We start from the raw sequence: 18,736 nt of genomic DNA on the forward strand, positions 1-18,736 counted from the left end.
TCCCTGGGCAGCACCAGGGAGATGGGAAGATGTGGGGAACATGGGACTTGAGTAGCAAAAGGATAATATGCAGGAGTTATTTCATAAGAGCTTTCATTTTACACTTTCATACTGAAAGTATCTTCAAGCTTCCTAACTAATAAAAGCTTCTTAAAAAGTCTTTCAGAAATAAAAAGACCTCATGGAGAAGGCTAGAGATAGAAAGTAAGAGATTAAGAAAAGAACTGCGGCCTTAAAAGGAGTTAATTGTGTTCCTAAAAGACAAGTTTAACCCTATTCCAGTAACTCTTCAGCTTGAATAGGTCACCTGAGGACCAAAACTCAGAGCAACCTTTCTGGGGGGATGGTGTGTTCATCTCTCCCCTTCTCTCCTGTTGCAGTGGACATCGATGTTGAGGATTATTACCCGGCCTTCCTGGACATGGTGCGCAACCTCCTGGATGGGAACATGGACTCGTCGCAGTACGAGGACTCCCTGCGCGAGATGTTCACCATCCACGCCTACATTGCCTTCACCATGGACAAGCTGATCCAGAGCATCGTTCGACAGGTGACTGCCAGCAAAGCCTGGGAAGTAGGTGGGATGGGGTGGAGAATGCAGACAGGTTGTTTTCTGCAGTGAGAACCCAGATTCACATTGGAGGCAGGCAGAGTGTGGTACGCCTAAATGGAGAATTTCAGGGGTAAGAAGGTAAATTCAGGATGGTTTTTAACACTCATATAGAGACATGGCAGAAGGTCATTTGTGATCCATTTAAATTATTGAGAATATCCTCTACATGTATACAGAGTTCTTTTTGTTTTCTGGATGTAAGTATTCAAAGCATCTCCAGAGTTAATTTAGCTTTAACTTGGAAAAAAAGTTAAATGACATTTAAATAGTTCCTTTCCTTTCCATCAGTGCTGTAGGATCCATGTGTGCCTTTTCTAAAAACGTTTGTCTCTTTTTATCTGGCTGCTGGAGTAGCTCATTTTGGCTGTTAAACTCCAATCCTTTTATTGGGCTGGTAGGAAGAACATGTGAGCAAGGGAAAAATTCTTGGTGTGTGTTTTTGTACTACAAAGAACAAAAACAAACACAAGGGGCTGAAAGTGGAATGGCCTGAAAGGCCTTTCCTCTTTCAGAAGAGCAGAGTTGCTCTTCAGAAGCCCTTCAGTCCAGAGATTAACTGAACTCAGAAGACAGTTCAGAGACTTTTGATTTTTAAACTTGTACAAAATATGGATTTGATCCTAAACCTCCCACCCCTCTCTTCAAACACAGCAGCAGCCTCTTGGTGAGGAGGGGATATACTGTGTCATGGCACTCTTGCCCTTCCTCCCCTGCTGCTGGTCAGAATATTCCCTGCCTGTAGTTTTTCTCTGAGTAGTTGTACTTCGCCACCTCCTAATTTTTTTAAAGATATTGTGGCTTTTTTACATAGCAGCAGCGATCATCTGCAACTGGAAGAAGCTAAACTCATGCCTTTTCAACTTTTTTTTTTCCTTTTGCTTGAGTAAGCTTAAATGCATGGTTTAAGCTCATGGTTTCTTTCTTTCTATTCTGTGCTGATGGGCACGTAGCAGCCTCCCTGGCAAACACCTTCCCCCTGTTCTTCCTTTTTGCAGCTCCAGCACATAGTGAGCGACGAAATCTGCGTGCAGGTAACAGACCTTTACCTGTCGGAGAACAGCAACGGAGCCACGGGAGGTCTTCTCGCTTCCCAGTCTTCTCGCACGCTTCTGGAGGCCACGTACCAGCGCAAAGCTGAGCAGCTCATGTCGGAGGAGAACTGTTTCAAGGTAAAGCTGGGCTGTGAACCACAGTGTAAAAGCAGCATGAGCCTTTTAAGGGAGAGGCACCAGTCTTTTAAAAAAACGACCCTTGTTCAGGCAGCCAGAAATGAAGGAAATTAACCCCATCCCGGCCAAAAACAGCACACATGTTGCCAGCTTTTGGGGCGTAGGTTAATGCTTCTGTAAGGGCCCCTCAGAAATGAGTTTTGAAGGAGGAATATGTTTCCTGGAACACCAGTCAGTATTCCCTGTGCTTCACAGCAGCTTTGGGCTGTATCATACTGACTGCTTGGCTGTCACTGGTTTTAATTTGTTAGTTCAAATTCTCCCGTTTCTCTGGTGTCTCAATTTTGTTGGATGTGGGGGGATTTGCTACTACTGCCTGGGCATTAAATCACTGCTGCCTGCATACACTGCTAATAAACCTGTGCTAATCAAATCCATACTTCCTTTGCCAAAGAGGCAGGAAGTGGTCAGGCCCTTTCTGAGCCTGTAAAGTACTTTGGATAAAAGCCTCAGTGTATAATATCTCTTCTCTTGCCCTCAAACTTATTTTGGGGGCTCAAGAGGGTTTCCCTTAAAACTCTGCCAACTTTCTTCATTCTCCCTTAGCCTCAGTGAGAGGTGAAGGTGTTTTTTTTCGATTTCAAACCTCTTACTGAAGTCCCTTCTGCTCTTTCTTTATAGCTGATGTTCATTCAGAGCAGAGGTCAAGTTCAGTTAACCATTGAGCTGCTGGACACAGAAGAGGAGAACTCAGATGACCCTGTGGAAGCAGAGGTATGGATGGCTTGTCTGTGAGGGTCACTGCTGCACTGGACCAGTGTGTCCAGCTGACTGGTGGTGTAGTCTGTTAGCACAAGACAAAGAAACATCAAAGCATGCCATAAAGCTTTCAATGATGTGAGCAGGCAAATCCTTCTTGGCTTATTTTGTATTAGAAAATGCTCGAAACCCTACGCTGTACCTGCCTTTTTGGGGTTAAGATGCACAGAGCCTTCAAAAGTGATCTTGTGTTCATCTGTGTGACTTCCAGCTTAGCCTCCTTAACCATCCCACGTTTGGTGGGAAGGCAGTGGCTGATGTGTGCTCTGTGCTTGCTTTCAGCGCTGGTCAGACTATGTGGAGCGGTATGTCAACTCCGATTCTACCTCCCCTGAGCTCCGGGAGCACCTGGCCCAGAAACCTGTCTTCCTGCCCAGGTGAGTGGCCAGGCTGAGCTGTGACAGGACCTTAAAGAGCATCTCATTCCAACTCCCTAGGCCAGGTTGCTCCAAGGCCTGTCCAACCTGGCCTTGAGATCCACCAGCTACATCCAGCCTGCTAGTGCCGGAGCGTGAGCATGAATTCCAAGAGAGTTTCTCTGGTTTGCAGGAATCTGAGGCGGATCCGTAAGTGTCAGCGTGGTCGGGAGCAGCAGGAGAAGGAAGGGAAAGAAGGAAACAGTAAGAAGTCCATGGAGAATGTGGAGAGCTTGGACAAGCTGGAGTGTAAATTCAAACTGAACTCCTACAAGATGGTGTACGTGATCAAATCGGAGGATTACATGTACAGGAGGACCGCACTGCTGCGAGCTCAGCAGGTAGGAGCCAGCAGGAGAATTGGGGTGGGAGAGCCAGTGTTTCCTGGGATCTGGGGGAAGGGAAGGAAGCATTGCCTCTCTGGCTGCTCTGGAGCTGTAAAAGTTTGGGTGTATTCAAGATGACAAGAGCTTGTGACTCTGGATTGGTGAAATTCAGGAGGATTCCATTGGAGAAAGCTGATTTGGTCATATGAATGCTTTGACAACTCTCCTTTTCTTGTCCCATGGGAATATTTCCATCCACTTTAGTCATGTGTTTAGATTTATAAAACAACCACTGGCCATGTTTCTTGCTGATGAGATACAAATGATGGCTTTATTTCATTAGTTTTAAAGGAATTCTGTTAAACTTGCATCCACTTCAGATGAGTGTTTTATTGCAGTAGGGACTCTTTGAAACGCTGATAGTGAGGATTTTGATTGAATTCCATCTATCCCATTCAATTGGCACAAACCTCAAGAAAAAGCAAGCTCATAAACAGAGAATCTGAACACAGATTCTTGAAGTGTTAAATGTATAGTGTGCAGCATAGCCCTTGGTTACTGGAATACATTGAAGGATCTGTGGAAGCTACATTGTATTTTGGATACAAATCTATTGGATTCAGCAGTTAACACCACAAAGCAGTCAGTCTTTGGGAGAAGAACAAAACAAATAATAAAATCCATAAGTTTTAATCTGGAAGTTTAATTATATTGGCTGTTTTCAATTGTGATTGTAGCCATGGCTTTATACCACCTGTCTGGTATTTTACATTCCTTAGGCAGACACTTTTTCTCAAAAATGTGCACAGTTCTTCCTCTCCTGATGTTTCTGTTAAGACAGAGCTTTCTCAAGCCTTTTAGACCTGACCCAAGTCTTAATTTTCCATAGTATTGTGTCCCCAGTATGTGCAGTGCATGCTGAGCTTGCTCTTTCTTGGGACTGTACCCCTCTGTGGGAACTGGAGACAGACCCTGAGGGCTGGGAAGAGCAGGGCTTGCCTGGTCCTGGGTGCTGGAGGAGAAAGAATAGGAGACAGCAGCATCTTCTGGGCAGTGCCCAGAAGGGACTCTCAGCTAGGCATGCAACTTTCAGACTCCCATGGGCTGTGTTCTGTATCCCCAGCCTGAGAGCTGCTGTATTAAACAAAGAGCATAAACCTTTTGATATTTCTGAGCCCATTTTGCTACTAATTTTCTTGGTAGAGGAGAGCTGGGGGACCTTAATCAGAGCTTTCCTTCTGTCATTAGCCCATTGTCTGCGTCACCAATTCCCTCTGTGTCTGATCCCCTTGGTTGTGTCAACCAGTAGCCAAGCTTTGTGTAACGCTGCAGTTTCGGGGCCAAAGCTGCCTTTTTCTAACACCTCTCCCTGTTTCTGTAGTCCCACGAAAGAGTGAGCAAGCGGCTGCACCAGCGGTTCCAGGCCTGGGTGGACAAATGGACCAAGGAGCACGTGCCCCGCGAAATGGCAACCGAGACAAACAAGTGGCTCATGGGTGAAGGGTTGGAGGGCTTGGTGCCCTGCACCACCACCTGTGACACAGAGACCCTGCACTTTGTCAGCATCAACAAGTACCGTGTCAAATACAGCACAATATTCAAGACACCCTAGAAGTCCCCCGGGGCGAGGGAAGAGCCCGGGAGATGTGTGTGTGTGTGCGCGCGCATCCAGGGAAGGAGGAAGATGCCTTTCTCCCCTCACTGTGTATCTCCGTAACATGGCCACTTGACTAGTGCGTGGCTGGTACAACCCGTCACCAGCGGGATTCCCTGTGGGGATGTGGATCTCCGCCTAGGACCGCGGGCTGCCGGCCCTTTCTGGGTGAGAAGGGCCCTTCTCTGAACTGAGCCATCCCAGAGAAACATAACAAGCTCGTACACACCAGCAGCGTTGAGGCTTTGACTCCCCGGAGGCCCTAAGCGGCGAGGAAGGAGAACTGGATGCTCTCCATCACTGGACCACTTGGATGTGTCCCCAAAATCCCCAGGTGCCTGTCACCACTGGATTCTCCTCCCTTTATGGGCTCTGGCACGGGGCCATGGGGCAGCAGACCCTGGGTTTTCTCGCTCCCTCTTCTCCCTCCCAGGCTGGACTCACCCCGTGCAGATCGGTCTGTCCTTTCTAGTGCCAGTGGAACTGTTTTATTTTTATTTTGGGTTGGTTTGGTTTTTTTTTTTTTGTACCTGCTTGTTTACTAGACTCTCCTAGTGCCATGCACCAGCTTTTCACACACATGTACGTACACACACACAGCAGAGAACAACACGATTTTAACATGTTACCCTCCTTTTTTGTAAATAAATGTACAAATTGTCAATTTTTGGGGGGTTTTTGTTTGTTTGTTGGTTGGTTGGTTTGTTTTGTTTTGTTTTTTTTTTTAATTAAAGAAAGTATGCTCGATGTGCTAGCATAACTGTACTAGCTTCTTGTGTACCATAGTACCAGGTGGCTTGATAATTAGTACTGACAGACAGACCGATGGAGACATTTATTACACTTTTTACCAAAGGGAGTTACCATTGTAGTGCTTTTGTGTGGAAACTTTTTTCTCCTTTTTTTGTAAATAAAAGAAATAATGTCTTTGTTCTTAACTGGAGGAAGACACTCGCTCACCCATGGTCTGAAAGGCACTGTGCAATATACCATTTTTGGGGTGGGGAAGGGGAGGGAAAGGAGGTGTATGAATTTTATAAGATTGGCTTCACAATCCAGGAGGAAAAAGCAGAGGTAGCATGTGTGTTTGGGAGTTAAACAACTGAGGTATAAGCAGCCTATAAGCGACATAAATATAGAGTATAAAGTTTTAATTTTTTTTTTTTTAATTTTAGGGTTTTTTTCTGGTGGGTAATTCTTATCCACCTTATCTTCCAGCTCCAAGGATCTTTGCTTTTGGGAAGTATTGCTGAGCTACTTAGCTGGAGATGATTGCGCTGATATGTTTTTCCCTTTCTGTTTTGGAGAAAACATCATGGGAAGTACCAAACTAGTATTTTACAGAGCTGCTCAGAGCTGTGCGTGTCTGTGTGTGTGTGCAAGAGCAGAGCAAGGGGTAGAGGTGTCTGGGTGCATTTCACTCCTGAAATCCACATATGGGATATGCAATTTTTAAGTAGATAAGTGTAACAGCGGCAGATATTTAAAACACATGGGAAGATTCTGTTCTTAAAAATAAAGAACTCAGCACAGACTTTGTAAACCATGACAGCCACAACTGTACTGTCTCCTCAAAGGGGGCAACTTTGCTTTCACAAATCCATGCTGCCAGCCCTATGGCTTCCATCATCCCTGGATGGGGAGCCACAAGCAGGGCTTTGCCACTGCTTCAACCTCTCCTGTGGATTTACTGTATTTTAAGACAGCAGGTTCATAAAATCATAGTATGGCCTGGGTTGAAAGGGACCTTAAAGATCATCCAGTTCCAGGTTGTTTCCTGGCATGGGAGCTCTTTCCCTTCCACAGGCCCTTGGGGGCCACTACTCATTGGCAGTCAATGCACAGCAGGCAGACCTGGAACTGGAGCCTCCTATGGAGAAGGGGAAAGAGAGGGAAGAGAGAGCCCAGTGGGGAATACTCACACCTTGCCAGCAATAAGTTATCTGTCTCGTTTCTCCTCCTTTGCTATAACCAGGCAGGGAGGAGCTCTTGCGTGTCCTCTTCCATTCCAAAGGTGTCATTCGTGCTCCCCTGCTACTTCCCCCCCTTTTTTTATCCTGTTGTATGCTCAAGGTGACCCGGAAGGGAAAATTTTGGGTGATGTAGACTTTTGACCAGCTTAGAAGTAACAGCTGCTGCTGCTTTTGGTGCGTGTCTTGTCCCAGGGAGCCTGTGCTTGCATATCACTGAGGCAAGGGCGGCTGGCCAGTCCCCAGCACACACCTCTGCCTCCGGTGCTCCGATGCCGGCTCTGCTCCAAGCCTGTACCATAGCAGAGGTCTAATTTTTTTTCCCCCCATTTTCATTTTATTTGATCTTGCTTTTTGTATTCTGTAACGTGATCCTCGGCCCACGATCCGTGTGGTTTCTATACCGGTGTTTTAAACTTGAAGGGGGCACAGTATCTCCATTAAAGCATCAGGGCTGAGCATCGCGCACAGATTCTTCCTTCCCTCACGACGATACACAGTGGCTTTTTTTTTTTTTTTTTTTTTTGGGCGGTGGGGTGCGATTTTGAGGCAAAGCGGGGTGCCGAGGAGGAGAGGTGGGTGCAGGATTGATGAGGCTGAGGGAGCGGCGATGAGGCGGGTGCTGCCGCCTCACACGCGGGGAGCACTGGGGGGGTCCGGCCCTCCCCGGGACAGGCCCTCAGCCCCGCAGAGCACCCCCAGGTGGCCGCGCCGAGGCGGAGGCGGCCCGGCTGGAACCGGGATTCCAGGATTCCGGGATTCCAGGATTCCGGGATTCCAGGATTCCGGGATTCGGGGCTCCGGGACTGCCGGGCCGCGCCTGCGCCGCGCGGGGCGGGGCGGGCGCCGCCACAGCCGCCATGGCCGCGCCCAGGCACAGGCGCACGGCGCTGGAGCGCGTCGAGAAGTTCATCTCCGACATCTACTTCACCGACTGCAACCTGCGGGGCAGGTGGGCGGCGGGGAGGCCTCTCCGCGCCTCCCCCGGGGCGCCGGTGGGCGGCCGGGACAGCTCGCGTGTGTCCCCTTGGGAGGGGGGCAGCACCCTGCCCTCGGGCGCTGCCAGCTGCGGGACTCGGGGAGGGGGGGCTCGGTGAACACACACCAAGAGAACAAATCACACACAAAAACACACACTCCAGCCCTCCCCGGTCCACCAGCCTCTCTAACACGGCGCTTTACTACTCTGTGATCTGTTAATCCTGTCGAGGGTGTTGAGTAGCAGCTGGGGCAAACAGGGTGCTCCCTGTCCCACCCCCGGGCTCGCCCTTGCGGGACCCACCGTACTAATTAATATGTCCTGGCCGTCTTCGACCTCAGGCTTTTTGGGGATCGCTGTCCGCCGGCATCGCTCTCCTGCTTCCAGACTCCGCGGCGCATCTCTTACGATGAGGCTGTTTTGGGGCAATTCAGGCCGGCTGAAGTGGGGGAGTCCTTCGGGCCCACGTGAGTACAGGATTTCGGTGGTGCTGTGACCGGGGTGGGGTTGGAGCTCACGTCTCAGGCGTGTGTGAGTCCTCACGGGCTCTTAAATGCTGAGGAAAGGAGATGATGATCTCCTTCCCCCTGAGTGCTGGAAGGCGTCTGCCCAGAAGACCTTGGGGAGATTTCATGAGGAAACAGCCCAAGTTGTGTCAGTTTCCCAGGAGAGTGAAGAGCCCGGTTCGTGGATCCTTTCTGCTGAGAGCTGGTTGTGATCATGGTTGTGTCCCTGATGCTTAGGTGGGGGATGTTTGCTTTGTCAAGTTTGGGAGAAGATTTTTATCCCAGCATTGGTCAGACAAGATGCCACTGGCTGTTTCTCTGGGGTCCCAGAGGGGCATGGATTAAATCAGGTCTGTACGGACAGGTGGCATTGCTGCATTTGAATCCCATCAAACCCGTGGGCTGTCCTCACACAGCTTTCTCCATGGAGGCTCTGAGGAAGTGTGCTTTCCCTGGGGAGAAGGTCACACCGTGGGCTGTCATGCTGTCTTCCAGGTGGGAGACATGCTGGTTTAAGGTGGAGCTGAGCATCCCCCTGGCATGGGCAGGGCGGGAAGTGCACTTCGTCTGGGAGAGCGATGGGGAGGGCATGGTATGGCGAGATGCCCAGCCTGTCCAGGTAAGGAGGCTTGGATCAGGGGTGTGCCACCTGCCCTGCTATGTACAGAATGGCGACTTTTTACATCCCTGCTGTGCTGTGTGGTGGTGCCTGCAGGGTTTATGTTGCTACTGGGGCAGCAGCAGCAGCTTCTGTGCTGATTGTTCTTGTGGGAATCATTATCCCACACCGTATGGGACCAGACCCCTCCATCCAGCTGGACTTTGGTTGAATGTGCCATCTTCCTGTGCAGGGTTTGACTAAGGAAGGTGAGAAGACCAGCTACATCCTGACAAACAGCCTGAAAGAGTCAGAGCCCCACAGGTGGGTGGTCAGTCAAGCCAGAGCCCCTTGCCACTGTGTGAGCTTGGTATTGTTGGAAGACAGGAGGCCGGCGTGAGACATTTTCATCTGTGTCCTGGTGCTTGTGACCTGCTTGCTGAAGGTTTCCTTTTGGTCCCACAGCCTGACCCTGTACGTGGAGCTGGCCTGCAATGGGCTCTTTGGAGCTGGCAAGGGCAGCATGATTGCCCCTCCCGACCCAGACAGGAGGGTCACCCTGAACAAGGCTGAGCTGGTCGTCTTCAACAGAGATGTCTACGAACTGCTGGTAGATATGGAAATACTGCTGGACATGGCCCGGGTATGGGAGCTCCTTCTCTTCCCTTCTTTCACCCTTTCCATAACTTCATTGTATCTCCTCCTCCTCCTGCCATTCCATGACCTGAGACCCTGGAGGAGAAAATGTTTGCTGCTTCTGCTTTGGCACAATTGACTCTGTCTAGACTTGTTGATCCTTGTGGGTCCCTTCTAACTCAGCATATTCTGGAGTACGGAAAAACTGAATACAGCGAAGCCATAGGTGTTTTTTCATCCATTTTCTGCTCCAAAGCAGCATCTGTTAACCTGAGTCCCCTGGGATGTGCATATGTATAACCTTGATTTAGAAGCCGTGTGAGAAAAGGCATAGGGTTGTGTTTGTGAAGTAGGGACATGGTGTTTACCTGGTACCTCTGGCTGAGGCAGATGTTGGAAGGAGGTACCAGGTTCTCCCTGAGGCAGATGACATCTGAGCTGATACAGTGGCCAGAGTAAAACTGTTATGCCTCCCAACCCCAGCTTCTCGGGGAGGAAAACCAGAGGAGTTTCCAGGCACTGTACACTGCCAACCAGATGGTCAATGTGTGTGATGTTATGGACCCCTCCACCTTCCCTGCTGCCCGTGACCTGGCTGCTGCCATCTTTAGCCAGAAGAACGGCGAGAGCCAGCACACCATCCATGCCATGGGGCACTGCCACATTGACTCTGGTGAGAGCAGCACACACTCCCTCTTTGCTCACGTGGAGGCCAGGGCATGCTGCCCAAGGGGAGAGGGGGCTGCCCTTGGGCTTCAGGCACCGGGCACCATGTCCCGAGGCACACAGCTGTTTTTTTTACGGAGGCAGGGGAATGTGGGGTGCCCTTTGGAGCACTGGTGCGGCTGGGGATGAGGGAGGAATTAGAGACTGCCATCTTCCATCTGCTGGGCTTCACCCCTTGATTTACTGTCCTAGGGTGGGTTTCAGAGGGGTTCCAGCTCCAGGAGGAGCTTGTGTTGAGTAATAACTATGCCTGTCCCCACAGCCTGGCTGTGGCCATATGAGGAGACCATCCGTAAGTGTGCTCGGAGCTGGGTCACTGTGATCCGTCTGATGGAGCGCAATCCGGAGCTCACCTTTGCCTGCTCCCAGGTGAGTGAGCTCTCTCTGGAGACCTCTCCTCTGCTCATGGCATGTTGCTTCTCCAGCAAAAACAGGTGGGGGGCTGACCAGAAGTGTTGCAGAGAGGAGGGGCATGGGTGTGGAGCGGTGGCGGGGAGCTGAGGCTGATCTGTGTTCTCTGGCAGGCGCAGCAGTTTGAGTGGGTGCGGAGCTGGTACCCTGGGCTCTATGCACAGATTCAGGACTTCGTGGCCAAGGGGCAGTTTATTCCTGTTGGAGGCACCTGGGTGGAAATGGTGAGTAGCACGGTGAGCCTGGCTTGCCGCACCTTCTCTGTGCCATGCTTCTGGGACTGGGATTGGCACTGGCACTGGAGGGGGCAGCACGGCCTTTGCTGAGCCTGTCTGGTTGGTGATGGTCTCCAAGCCTAGGAACAGCAGCTGAAGTGTCTAGCCTAGCAAAAATGCAATCCTTCTCCCATATCATTCCCTGAAAAAAGGATCTTTGCACTCACCGAGCTGTGTTCCTCTTTTTTCCCTCTGCCAAGCTCTCTTCAGTTCCTCCCTGTAATCTCGAGGTCAGGTGGATGGGAATGGGAGTCTTATAAGACCTCTCCTTCCCCAGTGCCTGGCCTGCCTCACAGACCCCCTGTGCCTTCCCCCCAGGACGGGAACCTGCCCAGTGGGGAGTCCATGGTGCGGCAGTTCCTCCAGGGACAGCAGTTCTTCCAGGAGCAGTTTGGCCGAATCTGCTCAGAGGTACTTGTTCTTTTCCAGCACACCTTCCTTGCACACCATCTCCTTCCACTTGCTGCTGCGTGTGAAGTTTGCCTGACTCATGTGTCTCTCTCTCTCCCTCTCCTCCTGTTACTTCTCCTCCCAGTTCTGGCTGCCGGATACATTTGGATACTCAGCCCAGCTGCCCCAGCTGATGCGTGGCTGTGGGATTCAGCGGTTCCTCACACAGAAGCTCAGCTGGAACCTTGTGAATACCTTCCCGGTGAGCTGTGCTTCCCTTCTTTCCAGGGGATGGATGTGTGGATGCTGGAGTCTTCTGCAGGGCTGGACCTGTCAGTTCCACAGTCTTTCAGCTCAGCTAACACAGGCTCTGCTTCCAGGAGCCACCAGTTTTTGGTGGTAGCAATGTCCTGTCAGACTTTAGGGGAGGAAAAGGTCATGGTTAGATATTCCAGCTGGACCCCTGGCCTATAAATTCTTTCAGCTTCCAGACAAGGAGCTGTGACTTGTGTGCACATCCAACAGACAGTAAATCCAGCCTCTCCCTGCTGTCCCCTGCCCCTGTGGCATTCCCTGTCCTTGTGCAACTGTCTCCTTGCACTGATCCATCAGGGCATCCTGCAGCTTCATGGAGAGAAACTGAAGGCCCAGTTTGAATCCTCAGGGGCTCTGGAATGTCTGTCCCCTGTGCACCACATTTTCCTTTTGGTCTCCTTCCAGCATCACACCTTCTTCTGGGAGGGCATTGACGGTTCCCGAGTCCTGACCCATTTCCCTCCTGGTGACTCCTATGGGATGCATGGGCTTGTGGAGGAGGTGAGTGAGACCTGAACGTGAAGTTGCCAGCCCCTTGGAGCCTCCTGGGAGAGGGCACTGCCTGGGAAAGGAATGGGATAGCTGGCAGCATTGTTGGACAAAGGCTGTTTGGATGCCTGGCAGCTGATTGCCTGCTTCTCAGATGTGCCTGTGCCTGATTTTTGGCAGTTTGGGCTGGGAAGGAGTGGCAGAACTGGGCTTTGCATCCTAAAGGCTGACCTAACTTTCTTGTGGGAGCTGGGGATGGGTGCCAGGGGTATTGCAGCTGCCCAAAAATCCCTCCAGGTGCTGAAGACAGTGAAGAACAACAAGGACAAAGGATATGTGAACCACAGCGCATTCCTCTTCGGCTTTGGAGATGGAGGAGGGGGCCCCACACAGAAGATGCTGGATAGGATGAAGAGAATGAGTGACACAGATGGGCTGCCAAGGTGAGAGGAAATCTCCTCTCTCCTGGCAAGAGCACTTGCTTTGAGCCAGACCTGGCCTTCAGCAGTGCCAAAAGAAAGGGATCAGTGCCAAAAGAAAGTCTCTCTTGGCAGAGAGACAAGCAAGCAGAGGGCTGGGAGGGATTTTCAGAGATCTCTCAATGATCAAGAGCTGTAAGAACAGGTACACAGGGCAGCTATGGACTGCTTATGAGCCCTCAGTAGAGTCATGGGTCGAGTGTCCAGCACGGCAGCTGTGCCTGGCAGTCAGTCCTGTCTCGAGAATGTCCACAGGAGAGGATCAGGGGTCCCAGGAGAGCAGGAGAGGGGTAGGAGAAGGGTGAGGGAAATACTGTGTATAGTTATGTGGAAGTTTCTGAGGCCTTGTTTCCAAGACTGTCAACTTTCCAGAATGGGATGCAACATCAGCCATGTCCCAGGCTTCTCCCTGGCTCATCACTGTATGTGTGTCTCTCCCACAGGGTGCAGATCTCAACTCCTGACCAACTCTTTTCTGTCCTGGAGAAGGAGTCATCGCAGCTGTGCACCTGGGTGGGAGAGCTCTTCCTCGAGCTGCACAATGGCACGTACACCACCCAGGCCCAGGTGAGGGTCCCCACGCCCAGGCCATGCAAACTCATGACACCTGCAAGTAACCAACCTTCCTGCACTGGAGCTGGGTTTCTGCTGCTGGTGTGAGAGTTCTACTCCCAACTACTGATTTCCTGACACTCAGGAAATATATATATTTATATATATATATCTTCTTTATACCAGATAAAGAAGGGGAATCGAGAGTGTGAGCGGATCCTCCATGACGTCGAAGTGCTCAGCGCCTTGGCTGTGGCACGGGACAGTGTGTTCCAGTACCCTGCCAGCCAGCTGCAGTGGCTCTGGAGGTGAGGGAGTACAGGAGCAGTGGTGGTACTTGGAGAGGATTCAGTACTGCTGCACTGTATGTAGCTTACCTACCACTGTCTGTAACTGCTTCCATGAACTGATCGGGGATCCACCTGGAAAGCTTTCGGTGCTTTGCTTGATTCTCCCGTTGGAAGATATAACTTCAAACCCTCACTACTCTGCTGTCTGAAAGCTTCATTTCCAAACCTAAGCTTATTCCTCCCCAGTTTTGACTTGTCTGAACTTGTGCAACAACATATCTGGTAGCCTTGGGGGATAAAAAGAAATAGCTCTTACTCCCCATGGTTGTGCTTTACTAAGATGACAGCTGACAGGCCCTAACATAAAGGGATTTAAAGGGTGCTATGGAAAAAATCCTTTTCTTTGAAGTGTTGGCTAATGGGAGTATAAGGAACAGTTATTAAGTTTGTCTGTCTTGCAAACAGGGCTCTTGTTTGAGAGAAGAACTTTCTGGCTTGTTCTAAGCCAGAACAAATCCAGTGCTTTCGTATCCTCACCTGGGTTCTGCTCTCTTTTAGGTTATTGCTACTCAACCAATTCCACGATGTCCTGCCAGGCAGCTGTATCCAGCTCGTGGTTGAGGATGCCCTGCAATACTACACAGGTGAGCAGAAGTTTGGCTAGGAGGGCACTTTCTTGCCAGAGCACACTGGGTCCTGCCTGGTGGGGCTGCAGTGGTTTTAATCCTGGACTACCAGGACAAGCCTGTGCAGATAGGTGTCTGAAATAGTGTTAAATTAGCAGGGGATCCAAGGGATTGAAAAGCATCCCAATTTATTGACTTATCTGCTAGCTGTTGGCATGGCAGGATAGACCCCCACAAAGGTTTGCTCCTGCCTGCTCGTGGGTCCTTGCAGGAGCTTAGTTAACCAGAATTTTCCAGCTGAGCTGGCATAGCTCATTGTAATCTTGTAATAACGAAGTTAAGAATAATTATACACTTGAATTACTTACTAATAGATAATAATAATTAATGATAATTAGTAATTGTAGCTTGGCAGGAGATAAAGTGTGTGTACACTGCAGAGGAGCACCAGAAGCTCTCTCAGATCCAACTTAGGCCCTTTTGTTGTACAGAGATCCGCAGGATTGGTGCTGGGCTGCAGGAGGAGGCTGTGCAGTCCCTGTGCAGGGATCTGCTGCAGCCCAAGGAAGGGAGCACTGAAAGCACCCTTGTGTTGAACACTTTGCCCTGGGAACGCACCGAGGTGATCTTCAGGCCTGGGCCAGATGGAACAGAGACTTTGGGTATGTCTGACCTGGGATGATTCTTGGATCAGAATTTCCTACGGGGACAGAGTCAGCTAACAAGGAAATACTCCACCTCTCCCTGCCCTGGGGAGGGCTTTACTGGCAGTTCAGACTCTTCCTTGGACAAGTTGAAATGGAATAAAGTCCCCTGAAGTATGGATGAAGAAGAGGAGGGTATGAGAGGAGATGGAAGTTCTGATCTGAGAGCACTAGGGCAGCACAGTGTGACTTAGGTTTCAGTCTGGGGCAGATGCTGGAATAGAACCTCTTTGCTTTCCAGCTCTCGTGACAGTCCCCAGCATGGGTTATGCTCTAGTGAGGGAGCCATTGCTGCCCTCTCAGCCTGTGTCAGTGAGGAAGCAGGTAAGCACAAGGCAGTTTTCTTCAGATCCCTGTTCCCTGTGTCAAAGGTTGATTGGGGAGAAATCTTAAGGAATCCAGCATCCAGCAAATCCACATACTAAATTTGCAACTGAGGCACTCAGCTCCTGCAGTTGTGGGTCTGTGACACCTGTTTCTGGCCTTTTCCCAAGGAGGATGGCTCCATTACCATGGAGAATGGGGTGATTACTGTCTGCCTGGACAGGATGGGGCACCTGACCTCACTTCGGCTGCTGGACTCCGAGAGGTCTGTGTCACCCGGTCACTGGCCCCAGGCTCCTCAAACCTCTCCCAGGACGACTTCTCACTGTACACTCTTGTCCACTGCCAGTCCTTCTGATGCTGCTGTTCCTCTGTTCCACTTTCTTTCAGAGAGTCAGTCCCAGATGGCTGCTATGCCAACCAGTTTGCACTCTTTGATGATGTTCCCCTCTACTGGGATGCCTGGGATGTGATGGATTATCACTTGGAAACCAGGTAGAGGAGCAGTGCAGACAGCACTTGGATTTTGGCTTTGCCCTGAGATTCTTGCCTCCCTGTCAGTCCTAGCTGTAAAAGAGCATTCACTCTGGAGAAGTGAGTGCCTACTGTGTGGGAGGCTGGACTGGGATTTGGGAACCTGGCTCTACTAGGCTGAGACCATCTCTGCCTTCATTCCTTTGTCTAGGAAGCCAGTGACCACGCTGCTGAAGCCTCTGGAAGTCACCCTGGCTGGGGGCCTGCGGGGAAGTGTGAGGTTCTCCCTGCAGGTCGGGAAAAGCAGCACCTTAACCCAGGAGATCATCCTGGATGCCACGTGTCCATACCTCCGCTTCCTGACCCAGGTTTGGCCCGCGGCTGCTGCATGATATTCCCCCTCCTGTTTTCTTCCCTGGAACCCCCCACTGCCTGTCCTACTCTGCCTTAAGGGAAGGCAGGCTGAGGGTGGGGGCATTCCAAGGGACAAGGGTGGAAGAATTCATCCTGGTGCTGAGACTCTGGTGTGGTTTTATTGTAGCTTATGTGGGCCGGGTGCGAGCCAGCTGCTGCACACCAGGGACGGAAGAGTGTGGCTTCTGCCTGTCAGACCCCATGGTGATGCCCTTCTGCTCCCACATTTAGGTTGAGTGGAAGGAGGCTCACAAGTTCCTGAAGGTGGAGTTCCCTGTGCAGGTCCGGAGCACAAACGCCACCTACGAGATCCAGTTTGGGCACGTGCAGCGGCCAACACACTGGAACACGTCCTGGGACTGGGCTCGGTTCGAGGTGAGAGGGAAGGTGGTCTGGTCCCCGGACCGAGCTGCTCCTGCTCCTGGCAGTGGCTCTCTGTAGTGAGCCCATCCCTTGGTACCTGCTGCAGGTGTGGGCTCACAAGTGGATGGATCTCTCTGAGCACGGCTTCGGGGTGGCTCTGCTGAACGACTGCAAATACGGGGCATCAGCCCACAGGAACATCCTCAGCCTCTCTCTGTGAGTTACAGATGGATGAGGGGGGAGCTGCTGCAGGTACTTTATCTTGTGAGGTGTCTCTTGGAACTCAAGGCAACACCTGGTCCTAAGTGACCTTAGTTAATGAAGAAATAGTCTGATGGGTGTATCTTGTCTGAGAATGTGGCTGACTTACCTTACAACTAATTCCTGTGAGCTATGCTTGTAGATAATTCAGGAGAGATGAGATTTTTCTGTTGTCAGCCAAAACATACCCCAGGAGGGAGGGCTTAACGAGAGGGAGGGAACAGCAGTGTTAATGTTACAGGTGCATACAAAACTGAAACAAACTGCGTATTTCGGTTTGACTCAGCCACAATTTTCACAGGAAGACACCCAAGTTTTTTAGCTTCTGGGGCTGTCCAGGGTCGGTTTGCTGTTGCATGTTTGCTTCCACCCCTGGGCCCAGCCTCCAAGTAGCGAGGGGACCAACTGTCTTGTCACAGTGCTCTTCTGGCTCTATTCTCTGTGACAGTGGGTGCTGCCAAGACACCAGTCTCACTAACATCTTGTTGCCTCAGGCTGAGAGCACCCAAGTCCCCTGATGCCACAGCAGACATTGGGCACCACCAGTTCACCTACGCCGTGATGCCCCACCGGGGTGAGTGGCAGGCCCTGTAGGAGCACACAGGGTGGGGGATGCGACAGTGAGCCTTGGGGTGAGCGTGTCTCTGACTGTGCACGTGCAGAGGCTGGCTAGAGGTTCTCGTGATGCAGGTTCCTTCCAGGAGGCTGGTGTGATTCAACGCGCCTACAACTTGAACTTCCCCCTCCACGCGGTCCCAGCCAGCTCTGCACAGTGCCCAGCCTGGAGTGCCTTTTCTGTCAGCTCACCTGCCATCGTGCTGGAGACTGTCAAGCAGGCAGGTGCTGGGGTGGAGGTGGGGAGGGCAGAGGGGGTTAAAGGTGCCGTTGTTGAGCACGGCTTGCTCTTTCCCCCACACTGAGTGGCGGTTAGGCTCAGCTGAGCGGAACAACTTGGGTTGGAGAGGCTGTGCCTGTCTCATTTGTCTGAACTCCCACCTGCACTGTCCCCCAAAGGCTGAGGGCAGACCTGAAGCCGTGGTGGTTCGGCTCTACGAGGCGTATGGCAGCACGGTCACTGCCTGGCTCCAGACCTCCCTCTCCATTAAGGAGGCGATGCTGTAAGTCCGTGGACCATGCCAAAGGGCTGGGTGTGCATGGGGATGGAGATCAGTCCCTTCAGCCTCGTGTGCTTCCCTCCTCAGCTGCGACCTCCTGGAGCGGCCAGCTGCACAGGGCTGCCTGCCGCTGGGACAGCAGGGCTTGAGGCTCTCCTTCACACCCTTCTGCGTGCTCTCTGTCCTCTTGGTCTTGAGCCAGTGACACCATCCACCGCTCTGGCTGATGCTGCAGCAACCTGGACCAACACTGTGAGCTCAAATCACAGCCTGGGCCTCCCTCGATCCCAAGAGCTGTACAACACAGCAGTTCCAGAGCAGGGCAGTCTCCCCATGTCCCGCACCCAGCCCTTGGAGAGCAGTGCTTGAGAACCACCACATTCCTCAGGGAAAGGAGGACAGTTGACCACAACCCAACCAGGGCTTGAGTGCTGAGCTCTCTGTAGTGTGGATAAGGGTGTGGACAGCCTGGTAGCCCTGTATAGGCTCTGCTCCAGCCCCAGGAGCAGCAGCTTCCACAGTGGCTCCTATGCCTCAGCTTTCATTTTGTCTAGCAGTGACTATAAAAAACACACTCTACTCCTTCCCCCCTCCCTCTGCCTGCCCCTTGCACTGCCCTTGCAGATGGAGAACACAAATAAACATGAAAATTCCATCAAGCTCCAGCCTGTTTTCTTAACTTACTTCCAGGTAATTGCACTGACCTGCCTCCTCCCAGGTGCTTTGTTGTAGCTGCTGCTGCCTTCATGTCCTCCTCAGCAGGATCTCACTACTCCTGGAACTGGAGAGGCAGAGCTTACCTTTATTTTGGGGGAGGTGAGGTGGAGGGAAAGCCTGGTACA

The 18,736-nt window shown here is 51.4% G+C and overlaps 2 protein-coding genes across 6 annotated transcripts in view; both read left to right on the plus strand.

The window, feature by feature from the left end:
* Positions 1 to 5,935, plus strand: part of SIN3A (SIN3 transcription regulator family member A) — a 32,217-nt gene extending 26,282 nt beyond the window's left edge. For all 3 annotated transcript variants that reach the window (XM_050309218.1, XM_050309219.1, XM_050309220.1), the window contains exons 16-21: positions 381 to 550; positions 1,609 to 1,782; positions 2,464 to 2,556; positions 2,884 to 2,978; positions 3,151 to 3,358; positions 4,725 to 5,935. In XM_050309218.1, coding sequence (XP_050165175.1) covers positions 381 to 550; positions 1,609 to 1,782; positions 2,464 to 2,556; positions 2,884 to 2,978; positions 3,151 to 3,358; positions 4,725 to 4,955 — 971 coding nt within the window. In that variant the 3' untranslated portion in view covers positions 4,956 to 5,935. The remainder of the gene's footprint in view (positions 1 to 380; positions 551 to 1,608; positions 1,783 to 2,463; positions 2,557 to 2,883; positions 2,979 to 3,150; positions 3,359 to 4,724) is intronic.
* Positions 5,936 to 7,815: 1,880 nt separating this feature from the next.
* Positions 7,816 to 18,553, plus strand: MAN2C1 (mannosidase alpha class 2C member 1). Of its 3 annotated transcripts, none has more exons than XM_050309225.1 (26): positions 7,816 to 7,919; positions 8,288 to 8,413; positions 8,948 to 9,071; positions 9,304 to 9,374; positions 9,516 to 9,693; positions 10,170 to 10,359; positions 10,675 to 10,781; positions 10,937 to 11,047; positions 11,417 to 11,509; positions 11,634 to 11,750; positions 12,209 to 12,304; positions 12,590 to 12,735; positions 13,215 to 13,338; positions 13,510 to 13,631; positions 14,172 to 14,257; positions 14,731 to 14,901; positions 15,185 to 15,267; positions 15,438 to 15,532; positions 15,658 to 15,762; positions 15,953 to 16,109; positions 16,387 to 16,530; positions 16,625 to 16,734; positions 17,274 to 17,353; positions 17,470 to 17,615; positions 17,794 to 17,897; positions 17,982 to 18,553. In XM_050309225.1, exons 1-26 carry the CDS (start codon positions 7,828 to 7,830, stop codon positions 18,097 to 18,099), a joined length of 3,096 nt encoding a protein of 1,031 aa, XP_050165182.1. In that variant the 5' UTR covers positions 7,816 to 7,827; the 3' UTR covers positions 18,100 to 18,553. The 3 variants fall into 3 exon arrangements, with proteins under 3 accessions (XP_050165182.1, XP_050165183.1, XP_050165184.1); XM_050309226.1 differs by having other exon boundaries at positions 7,903 to 7,919; positions 8,288 to 8,802; XM_050309227.1 differs by lacking the exons at positions 7,816 to 7,919; positions 8,948 to 9,071 and having other exon boundaries at positions 8,285 to 8,413.
* Positions 18,554 to 18,736: the final 183 nt, after the last annotated feature.

Source organism: Myiozetetes cayanensis, unplaced genomic scaffold, assembly GCF_022539395.1.
Source record: "Myiozetetes cayanensis isolate MyiCay16 unplaced genomic scaffold, myiCay2020 scf14, whole genome shotgun sequence".
NCBI lineage: Eukaryota > Metazoa > Chordata > Aves > Passeriformes > Tyrannidae > Myiozetetes > Myiozetetes cayanensis.